At 51.8% G+C, this 12,147-nt stretch overlaps 1 protein-coding gene across 1 annotated transcript in view; it reads right to left on the reverse strand.

Annotated features, from left to right (window-relative positions):
- Positions 1-11,556, reverse strand: part of LOC122946641 (ubiquitin-like modifier-activating enzyme 1) — a 28,178-nt gene extending 16,622 nt beyond the window's left edge. Inside the window, 5 exon segments of the mRNA XM_044306390.1 lie at positions 841-975; positions 1,059-1,227; positions 2,186-2,244; positions 2,323-2,436; positions 11,436-11,556. Of these exon segments, the coding sequence (XP_044162325.1) occupies positions 841-975; positions 1,059-1,227; positions 2,186-2,244; positions 2,323-2,436; positions 11,436-11,525 (567 nt within the window). The 5' untranslated portion in view covers positions 11,526-11,556.
- Positions 11,557-12,147: the final 591 nt, after the last annotated feature.

Consider the following 12,147-nt stretch of genomic DNA (forward strand, 5'->3'; position numbering starts at 1 on the left):
GGTCCTTTTTTTTGGGCTAAAAACATATTTTTAAAACCGGTCTTTATTAAAAATGTTCAGCCGTTTGTGAGATACAAGGGTTAACAAAAATAAATAAATCTGTATTTGCAGACTGTTGCTCCTGGGTTCCATCAGCTGACAGCTCATGTGCAGCTCTTATCTCTGATCTTCTGAAAATAGCATCACACTTATTTAAGCCATATTCTTATCAGTTTGATAAGAGTTTAGCTATAATTAATGTTTATGAGGTCAGGAGTTCAGAGACAATAACTAAACATGAGCCGTCAGCTAACGGAACTCAGGACTGATTTTTTTTTTTTAACCCTTGTATCTAAAAAACGGCTAAAGATTTTTAATGAAGACAAACTGAAATTATTTTTAGCCCAAAATGAGTACAACGCAATCATGAAAAACTGCCCCAAATACGTCCATAGCCTTTAAAGGGTTGTCCAGAGGGGCAAAGTATTTTTTTTATTTTAAAGGGCTCAGAATGGTTAAAAAAAAGTTTGCAAGACTGTATGTTCTCGCTCACTGCTCCCATTCCAGTGCTTACTGGGTCATGACAATAAGGAAATGGCAGTAAAGGCCGCTCAGGCACTTACTGGCGGAGGTGGTCCAGTGACTGGATGAACCGGCCTTTCCTGCCTTAACATCAAACCGGGAAGGAGACACCAGCGGCGAACTGGTAAGCGGCAGGAGATTGGCGAGGGTTTCAATTATCTTAAATCACTGAGCACTCTGCCATGCTGGACAAGCCCTTTAAAAGGTCCCCGTCCCATTCCCTTTTAACACCAGATATAAAACCCTTGAAGACCCACGTCGGCCCCTGGGCTACTCTACCTGGAAGTTGGAGAGGAATTCTTCAGTCAGGGGGCTGGTAGAGGCATGTATAGGCACATAGGTGTTCAGCTCGGCCAGTCTGGGGTGGGCTACTTCGGCTCGATTTTTGCCAACGTCTTCCTCACGGAGGTAAAACTGTAACATGAGAACACGATCAGTGATTGTGCGCGAGGAGGCCAATGTCCAGGAGCCGGGGGCGTCCACAGCAGTCTGCTGACCTGAGAAGAGAGGTCTCCCCACTTTGTGTCTGCCTGGTCATGGATGGTGACGGATTTGACTCCTCCCAGGATAACGTTCTTTGCAATCTCCACGCCGAGACCACCCATCCCTGAGATGAGAACATTGGCGTTCTGCATCCGCTTCATTGCCTCGTGGCCCAAGACATAGCTGAAAGATGCAAAAGATGTCAAATGGGGGGGGGAGGGGCCACACACGAAAAGAACAATCATTTTTGCACTTACAGTTCTTACACCATAAGAACTCATCACTTATCTATAGGATAGGCAGGGGCGGACTTTACCACCATGCGAACCAAAGAAAAACGTTTGGGGGGCCCCAGAGGTGAAGAGGTTGGCTGATAAAACAGACTTAAAGGGGTTGTGTCATTTGGGACTTTGACGGCATATTGCTAGGACATTCCATCAAGGTCAGATAGGAGAGGGTCTCAGAGATGGGACCCGCACCTATCTCCAGAGGGGCCCCAAAAAGTGAAGGAAAGCACACTGGGGAGTTCTGAAAATAGCTGAGCAAACACTGTTTTCGGCAGTCCCACAGAAACGAATGGAGGGCGGCCGTGCATGAGCGGCTGCTAACTTCGGGGTCCTGTTCTGGAGGCAGCGATAGGTCACCAATGTCTCAGATGAAACAACCCCTTTAAGGGATGGAAGTACCGCCTGCCCATCTGATTCAGCGGCACAGGAGCCCAAGGGGGCCTTCATAGCTGTAGAGCAGTAGAAGAAGTGCCAAGGCTGCATTGCTGAGCTGAAAGTGAGGATCAGCGGTGCAATGGGGGGCTCCAAAAATGCCAAGTCGGCCCTTGAAAATAGGCGATTGGTATCTGACTGCTGGGACTCCCACCTCCACTGATCACAGTAATGGGGTCCAGGAGTGATCGCCATGAATGATGGGTGGCCCAGCAGTCAGACCCCCATCGACGGGATAGGTAATAAGTTCTAATGATGGGACAACCCCTTTAAGTTAACCCTGTTTGACGTCCCCCCTCATACACTTGTGCCCCCCAGAACTACGAGCCTATACTATGCCCCTGAGAAGATCGGCCTCCATGCCCACAGCTCTACAACCACCCTACATGTGACTGACCAGGCCCTGGTCGGCTCATACTCACAGCTGACGAGAGTAGAGGCCCTCATCGATCTCGGCTTCATTCCCGTTCCGAGCCATGCCCTGAAAGAAATGCATAAGGTTAGCGCCGGGGGGGAAAGACTCGCTCCTGACCTTTAACCCCATCCTCCGGATGCTTACGTTGGCTGGCGCCGTCTGCTCTGTGCTCACAGAATTGGAGGAGGCGCAGTTTGAACCCGTCTTTGTATCAGATATGGCCACGCGACGCTTCTTAGACACCGGCGAGCTGGACATCTGTACGGAAAGCAGAGGAATCTGATTACAGGACAGCCGGGCGGACAGCAAACAATAACCCCCTCCTCCTCCACGCAACAGCTGTGACCCCCCCCCCCCCCAAAAGATCAGTCATACGATAGTAACAGCGAAGGGGAAAGCGTCTGCCTCTTTTTCAGAAGAAGCTCAGACATCACAAGTACCCCCATCATCAACTGACCATCGGGGGGAAAACATAGCTAGCCGCACATCTCCCCCGCGGCTAGATACGGGTGAGAAGCCGGGCATCTCTCTGCCACAGCTGATAGAAGGGGCTCATTCACCCCCTACCCCATAGTGTACAGACGCGGTCACACAGACACAGTCACACCAGTGCTAACGACCATGCAGACCTGAGGATGATGGGAGTATTCACAGGTAAATGCCTGATCTTTACCTGTCCGCAGTAAATCTCTAAGTCACTGCGCCCTCCTGGGGTCTGTTCAGACTTAGTTTGGTAGAAGGTAAAAATCAAGCATCTGTGATGTCACACGAGACACTTCGGGGGAGATCTATCATTTATTTGCGCCAGAAAAGCGGCGTTAAAGGGAACCTGTCACCGGGATTTTGTGTATAGAGCTGAGGACATGGGTTCCTAGATGGCCGCTAGCACATCTGCAATACCCAGTCCCCATAGCTCTGTGTGCTTTTATTGTGGAAAAAAACCGATTTGATACATATGCAAATTAACCCGAGATGAGTCCTGTCCCTGACTCATCTCACGTACAGGACTCATCTCGGGTTAATTTGCATATGTATCAAATCGTTTTTTTTACACAATAAAAGCACACAGAGCTATGGGGACTGGGTATTGCGGATGTGCTAGCGGTGATCTAGCAACCCATGTCCTCAGCTCTATACACAAAATCCCGGTGACAGGTTCCCTTTAAGTCGCAAACTGTGCATTTGGACTTTTTAAATACTAATATAGATATATATATATATATATTTTCGTAAGAGACTTTTTTTATGCGCATGGACTGCCGGAGGACGTGCCTATTCATAAATTCAGCGCATCCTCAGACAGCAAGACCGGCGCAGAAAGCAGTGGTCTTGATAAATCTAGATTTACACGACCGTTAAAAGGGGTTCTCCAGGACTACAAAGAAATGGCTGCTTGCTTCCAAAAACAGCACCGCACCTGTCCACAGGTTGTGCCTGGCATTGCAGCTCAGTTACCAATCCTAAATGACCCAGGGCTAATTGTGTGGGGCTGTTCACACTAGTCACATTTGCCTCTACCTGTATCTAAAACTTCACTTATGTCGCTCCTAAAATCAATAGGGAGTAACTAAGGCCTCTTTCACACTTGCGTTGTCCGGATCCGGCGTGTACTCCACTTGCCGGAATTACACGCCGGATCCGGAAAAACGCAAGTGAACTGAAAGCATTTGAAGATGGATCAGTCTTCAAAATGCTTTCAGTGTTACTATGGCAGCCAGGACGGCTGCCATAGTAGTAGTGGGGAGCAGTATACTTAACGCCCGTGCGGATCCCGGGGCGCTCCAGAGTGACATCAGAGCGCCCCATGCGCATGGATGACGTGCCATGCCCTGACGTCACTCTGGAGTGCCCCGGGAGCCGCACGGATGGTAAGTATGCTGCTCCCCCACTCCCCGCTACACTTTACCATGGCTGCTAGGACTTTAGCATCCCGGCAGCCATGGTAACCACTCTAAAAAACCTAAACATCGGATCCGGCAATGCGCCGAAACGACGTTTAGCTTAAGGCCGGATCCGGATCAATGCCTTTCAATGGGCATTAATTCTGGACCTGGCCTTGCGGCAAGTCTTCAGTTTTTTGGGCCCGAGCAAAAAGCGCAGCATGCTGCGGTATTTTCTCCGGCCAAAAAACGTTCCGGTCCGGAACTGAAGACATCCTGAACGGATTTATCTCCATTCAGAATGCATTAGGATAAAACTGTTCAGGATTCTTCCGGCATAGAGCCCCGACGTCGGAACTGTATGCCGGAAGAAAAGAACGCAAGTGTGAAAGAGGCCTTATGTCGCTCCTGAAATCAATAGGGAGTAACTTAAAGGGGTTGTCCAGGTTCAGAGCTGAACCCGGACATACCCTTATTTTCACCCCGGCAGCCCTCCTGAGCCTGGCATCGGAGCATCTCATGCTCCGATGCGCTCCCGTGCCCTGCGCTAGATCGCGCAGGGCACAGGCTCTTGTGTTTACAATAACACACTGCCGGGCGGTAACTTCCGCCCAGCAGTGTGTTCGGTGACGTCACCGGCTCTGAGGGGCGGGCTTTAGCTCTGCCCTAGCCGTTTTACTGGCTAGGGCAGAGCCAAATCCCGCCCATCAGTGCCGGTGACGTCACCGGGGTTCCTGTCAGCCCCATAGAGAGCCCCGGTATGTCACCGGAACTCAGAAAAATGCCTTTGCCCTGCGCGATTTAGCGCAGGGCAAAGGAGAGCATCGGAGCATGAACTGCTCCGATGCTCATGTCAGGGGGGCTGCCGGGGTGAAAATGGAGGGATGTCCAGGTTCAGCTCTGAACCTGGACAACCCCTTTAATAGGGACCATTCATGTGCTTTGTTTCTTTTCAGTTCCCATACCGCAGAAACAATGTTGCAACTTGTTAAAGGGGTTTTCCAAGATATTAATACTGATGCCCGCTGCTCACAGGAGTGCTGGTGCGCGGATTGGCGGGGGTCCGACCCCCACTTGACCCATCTTGAGGATAGGCCATCAGCATAAAAATTTCGGAAAGCCCCCTTAAGTATTACAAGTAATTACAATAATACATTTCAGAAATAAGCCCCATAGCTCTCCGTGTTTGACGCAACTCAGATAAAAAGTGCGGTGGAAGACGAAATCCTTGAGCAGGAACAGAAGCCGAGACTAAAGCCTGTATTACACCTTGCGATTTTTTGGCGCATGAACGCTTATTAGCGATCATCTGGCAGTGTAAGGCCTCATGCACACGACCGTTGTTGTGTTCCGTTCCGCAAAATTGGGTCCCGTGATCCGTTTTTGTTTCCGTGTGTCTTCCTTTATTTTTGGAGTACCACCAGACAAAGAAAAAATAAAGACAGGTTTGCCATGCAAAGTGATAGGAAAAAAAACAGACGCGGACGACAATCTTGTGTGCCTCCGTGTTTTTTAGCGGTCCCATTGACTTTAATGGGTCCGCGAATCGTTCTCCGCAAAAATAATAGGACAGGTTATAATTTTTTCAGACTGGAAACACGGATCATGGACGTGGATGACAAACTGTGCATTAGCAGAGTTTTCAACGGACCCATTAAAAGTCAAATGGGTCCGCAGAAAATCACGAAAAACGGAACAACGGACACGGACTAAAACAACGGTTGTGTGCATGAGGCCTAATACTGATGCCAATTAAATCAATGAACGGGCAATCCAAATCAGATCACGGTGTCTAAACGATCTGCCTATAAAGCATGGGGGCGAGCGAGGGCATACTGAGGAGGAGATCGCTGCAAGCGATTGCCGGGAGGGAACGCTTCGCTCTCAATCGTCTGTCTAATACACCCTTAAGTCTGGATACAAGCGCAGGGCTGCAGGTGGCGAGGCGCGAATTCTACCTGGGGGAACAAGCGAAGGGAGACTCAGTCCCCAGACGAGCGCGCCATCACCGGGAGCCGCCCTGACGGGTGGTGATCAGGGCGGCTAGATTCACCACTGACGGCAGGTAGAAGTAAGCCGGGTAAGTGAGACTGAGGAAAGGAACTCTACTGTAGGTAGAGGACGGAGCACGGCCACAAAACAAAGGCAATAAGACGCAGAAATGGCTGCCCAGACCCCTGAAGACGCCAGGTTATTGAGCGGCATTGGTTTTAGTGTAGCTAGAGGCCAGGGGAGAGAGATCTGTAGAGGAGCTGGAGGCAGGTAACAAGTGGCCGCAGGCTAGATCGGGATGTTGGGGCCGGCGCATGCGCAATAAACGCTTGGATGCCGAATGCTGTGCGCGGCGATTCGGGTGCACGGCGCAGGATTTCACACTTGAGAGGAGGTAATCAGAAGAACCTAGGGCGGGCCAGAGTGGTGAAAGGGTAGGGGTTTCAGATGTACAGCGACGAGGGGACTGGGCACACGCCGCTTGAACGCCGTCCCTGGGCACCTTCAGACCTAATTTGCATATAGAATACAAGTGTTTTTTTTAAGAAAATAAGCGACAGACAGCTAAACAGTAAGTAGCACTCACATATGGGGACTATAATGCTGATAATGGTGTTCGTGTTCTATAGCGGTCAGTTTAGGGGAAAGACTCCCTTTAAGGCTACTTTCGCACTCGCGTTTGGTGCGGTTCAGTCACGGACGGATCCGTTCAGAAAATAAAAACGACTGCATCTATTCAGAACGGATCCGTTAGTATTATCTGTAACATAGCCAAGACGGATCCGTCATGAACACCACTGAAAGTCAATGGAGGACGGATCCGTTTTCTATTGCGCCAGTGAAAACGGATCCGTCCCCATTGACTTACATTGTGTGCCAGGACGGATCCGTTTGGCTCAGTTTCAATCAGGCGGACAGCAAAACGCTGCAGGCGGAATGGAGACGGATCGGAGGCAAACTGATGCATTCTGAGCGGATCCTTTTCCATTCAGAATGCATTAGGGCAAAACTGATCCGTTTTGGACGCTGGTGAGAGCCCTGAACGGATCTCACAAACGGAAAGCCAAAACGCCAGTGTGAAAGTAGCCTAAGACAGACGTCGATACATTGAAATGGCGATATCTAGTCAGAGACTACATGTAGGTGAACGGGGCCGAGACACACAACCTGCCTATAGGAGAGGTCCTGTAAGGTGCCAGGCGGCTCCATCGGACTGGGTGTGACCAGCTGCGGCCAACACAATCCAGCGCAGGGGTGAATTCACACGGTGCAGATTCACAGCAGACATTTGTGTCTACTTTAGTCGTTTTATTACTTTTTTGTGTCATTTGTATGTGACGAGCCGCTGTCCTCGCCCTACGAGGGGTGCAGATCCCTGGTAATAGGAGAGCGGCGACAAAGTGGAAATCCCCGACCATGACAGCTGTCCGGGCACACGGGGGTTAATCTATTCCAGGAAGAGGAAACTCTCGGCTTAGGGCGGCGTCAGGTTCAGTGTGAACGCTCCCCGGCCTGGAATCCATCAGAGAAAGTAAATCAATTATACCAGCGGCTCCTCCATCAGGCGTCACAATGAGATATATAATTATATACACCAGCCTCCTGTACAGATCTAGGAGGCATCGCAGAGACACGAGGTGTAGCCAACAAGACGAGGCACCGCAGACGTCACCAGTCCGAGACCCGGGCCACCGCAGACGTCACCAGTCCGAGACCCGGGCCACCGCAGATGTCACCAGTCCGAGACCCGGGCCACCGCAGATGTCACCAGTCCGAGACCCGGGCCACCATAGCTGCATTAGCCAGAGCCCAGGCTGTCATCACCACGCCAGCCAGAGGCCGGGCACCACATACACGCCAGTCTGAGACCCGGGCCTCCACAGATGTCACCAGTCCGAGACCCGGGCCACCATAGCTGCATTAGCCAGAGCCCAGGCTGTCATCACCACGACAGCCAGAGGCCGGGCACCACATACACGCCAGTCTGAGACCCGGGCCATCGCCTCCACATCAGCCAGAGCCCAGGCAGTCGTCGCCATACCACCTAATTCAAAACAGCCCTTCTGAAAATAAAAGCAACGACTTTCCACTTTCCTCTCGCCCCAGTTTTGACGAAGCACCCCCCCCCCGTATCTCGTTCTATCGGTCATAACGCGTCACACACAGAACACTGCACATTTGGGGGGTGCCCCTGGCCCCTCCACAAGCCGGCGGCCCAGTCAGTAACGCCCCGAGACATTTCATACCTGGGGCTGAGTTCAGACATTTTGTTAGGAAGAAATTAAACTCCCAGGGGCCACAAGTTGTCACAGCTCAAGCCAGGTGGCTGAAATGACACGAATCAACATGGCGGCAATCCAACGGTTAGCTGAAGAGGGGGTTGACAGCAACTGCCGCCAACCACTACGTAACCATGGCGATTCACGGAGGGGGGGCAACAGAAATCTAGAGTGACTATAATGGAAACATGGTGCAAATAATGTAAAAAAATTTAATAAAAAATATTAAAAAAATAAACCTATGCCCTATAGACTAAATATGATAAGTGAGGGGCACAGGGGGCACAGCTGGCAGGGCTGGGCACACTGGCTCTATACAGTCATTCTGGATGACTCAGTGACAGGACACTTCGGGCTGACGAGGCTAAAGTAGTCACCCGAGGAAGTCAAAGGGACTCTATCAGAATCACGGGGCATATGCTCATTACGTCCTAGGACGAGTCACTCACCAATCCCACCGGGGGGCGCCCCGCTCTTCTCCCCTAATTCCTCGCACAACCGGCTCCGGCCTAACACAAAAACAAGATGGCGGCTGCCCGGGACACGGCAGAAAAGAGCGCAGCGCGCCCGGCCTCTTTAATATACAGCATGGGCGGGGACCAACCTCCTCCAATCAATACCGGGCATGGGGCGACACCACGCCCACAGACCCTGCGTCGGCTCTGACAGCTTCCAAACCACGTGTCTGCGTGTCACAGGCTAGGGGGCGGGACCTGGGTGGAACGCGCCTCACCTTGTCACGTGAGCACCGCCGGCCAATAACCAAAGAGAAAGGGAGATAAAATGGCGTGGCGTTCCATAGTGGAACGCACTAAGCCATCCTTCACAAATATGGACGTCTTTTTTTTGGGGGGGCGAAGCACGTGACATAACGGTCACCGACATGCGTTAGCCTCCATAGAAAAAGAAAGGGTAGATATACATACTAGGCAGGGCTAAAAGTACAGAGCAGGAGTTGCTGGGACTTGTTGCACCCCCCAAGTCCATAACATGGCCTTCACAACATTACATACAAGCATTACCACAGAGCCATCCTGTCTGCAGGTGGTTGTCCCCCCCAAAACTAGGATAAGAAAACCTGCACCCCCTTTAAGAGACACCAACTAGAAAATCCCTTGAAGTTCCAGGCCAAAAGCCTGAGGCTGCACTACTGAAAGGTTCTAATGGTAACATGTAGTGTTCATACCATCAACTATATAGATGCCCCCACAAACACTGTCGGTCAGTGACCTCAGGAGGGCAGCCCCGGGCTTCTTGGACGCACCTCAGGAGGGCAGCCCCGGGCTTCTTGGACGCACCTCAGGAGGGCAGCCCCGGGCTTCTTGGACGCACCTCAGGAGGGCAGCCCCGGGCTTCTTGGACGCACCTCAGGAGGGCAGCCCCGGGCTTCTTGGACGCACCTCAGGAGGGCAGCCCCGGGCTTCTTGGACGCACCTCAGGAGGGCAGCCCCGGGCTTCTTGGACGCACCTCAGGAGGGCAGCCCCGGGCTTCTTGGACGCACCTCAGGAGGGCAGCCCCGGGCTTCTTGGACGCACCTCAGGAGGGCAGCCCCGGGCTTCTTGGACGCACCTCAGGAGGGCAGCCCCGGGCTTCTTGGACGCACCTCAGGAGGGCAGCCCCGGGCTTCTTGGACGCACCTCAGGAGGGCAGCCCCGGGCTTCTTGGACGCACCTCAGGAGGGCAGCCCCGGGCTTCTTGGACGCACCTCAGGAGGGCAGCCCCGGGCTTCTTGGACGCACCTCAGGAGGGCAGCCCCGGGCTTCTTGGACGCACCTCAGGAGGGCAGCCCCGGGCTTCTTGGACGCACCTCAGGAGGGCAGCCCCGGGCTCTTTGGACGCACCTCAGGAGGGCAGCCTCTGGCTTTTTTGCCCATACAGGAAGCTAAAAAGAAAATGCAAAACCAAGATGGCTGCCCAAGCCGTTCCTACGGGCGCAACTCACTAACCTGCCCCCGTTTTCTGTCAGCCATTTTTTCGGGGTGAGCACTGGCTTTGCCGACGACGGCATCCCGGAGCCCCAGTCGTGGGCGTGCCCTCATGACAAAATTTACAGAACGACATGCCTGACTGATGGGACCCCATCGATACTAAAAACCGAGGGGTGCCAACGAGAAAGCAGTGTCACCCCCGAAACCCAACTCTGGAGACAGACTGTAGATAGAAGCAGGCGCTACACCACCAAGTAGAGGGTACCGGACCCCACCCCCCAGTGATCGGGTCACCCCTTTAAATGGGATTTGCCTAAGAAGATCAACCCTTATCACCGTTCCCCATGACCGCCACGATATCAGTCAGTCCCACTCATCCTGCATCCAAAGCCAATGCCCCTTTCACAGCCAGTGAGGGTCCCCTTGGATAGGTGGCAATTAGTCTCGATCTTGAGACAACCCCTTAAATGGAGGCGAACACACACAATACGTGATACAACTGCCTAAATAACACACACATACACATATATATATATATATATATATATATATATATATATATATATATATATATATATATATATATATATATATATATATACATATATATATATATATATATATACATATATATATATATATATACATACACATTTTTCCTAGAAGCGCGCCCTCTGGTGGCACGAGTCCAGTAACACATCTACCACAGCACTGAAGCTCAATTCACTGGTGACTGGGCAATTACTAGTTAAGCAATTACCCCAAAAAATACTGGGTGATTACTAGTTAAGCCATTGCCCCTGAGATCTCACCACATATACCAGAGGTCCAGAGGCTTACTAGAAGCAGATACCTGGCTCTATCATGTTCTATAGAAACAGCCTGCAACCTGTGGCTCTCCAGCTGTTGGGAAACTACAGATCCCAGCATGCCATGGCCTGCTGGGACTTGTAGTTCGGACAGCCACGGGCACAGAGGGTCCCATAGGAAGCATCAGTAGAGGCAGCGCTATCACCGGTTCCACGTGTTTGGGCACAGAGCCTTTGTATGCCCCCCCTCCCCCATGATGAGCAATCCCCCCTCCAAACACGTGCGGCCAGAAGCCCCTCACCCTCCCGATATCACAGCCCCAGAGCCGGCTGAGGCTGCACCCGGTATCTTCCCCCCGGCACATTACCTGGGATCGGTTATCACACAATGAATTGTCACAGTCCCTCGCCGGCCGCTCCTCCATGTCTCCCGCTATGACGTCGCAGGAACGGCGCATGTAACTGACGTCAGTGAAGCTCGGGACTCTACTGGCATGACGTCACTGCAGGCGCGACTGGGAGAGACCTCTTTGGTGTATGGAAAAGGAGGGGGGGTGGAATGAACCATGTCATGTGGAGGAGGGGGGGTGCACTGTGTAGAAAATGACGTATAAACTGACACAAGTAAAAGCTGTTTTCTTTTAGACAGTGTTCATGACTCTGCCGCTTGGTGCACGGGCTGATTCAAAGCAGTTGCTTAGAGGGGTTGTTGTCTCACTTCAGCAAATGGCATTTATCATGTACAAGACCCTTCCTAATGTATTGTGATTGTCCATGTTGCCTCCTTTGCTGGCTGGATTCATTTTTTCCATCTTACGGTTACGGCCACCGCTGCAGTGCAGATACGAGGTAGCCGGGACTGGTGCCGCTGCGCACGCTCTGTCCTGCTATTCCGACTACCAGAGATGCCCGTCCTTTTTCTATAATGTGTAAGCCCGACCACCACTGCTGGATTACGGGGTGGTCGTAACCATGGAAACGAGCAGCGTAGAATGTGATGGAAAAATGAATCCAGCCAGCAAAGGAGGCAATATGGACAATTCACGTCTGGGTTTTCCTTTTTCGGTTTTTGAGATCCAT

The sequence above is a fragment of the Bufo gargarizans genome, chromosome 9, assembly GCF_014858855.1.
Source record: "Bufo gargarizans isolate SCDJY-AF-19 chromosome 9, ASM1485885v1, whole genome shotgun sequence".
NCBI classification, from domain to species: Eukaryota; Metazoa; Chordata; class Amphibia; order Anura; family Bufonidae; genus Bufo; species Bufo gargarizans.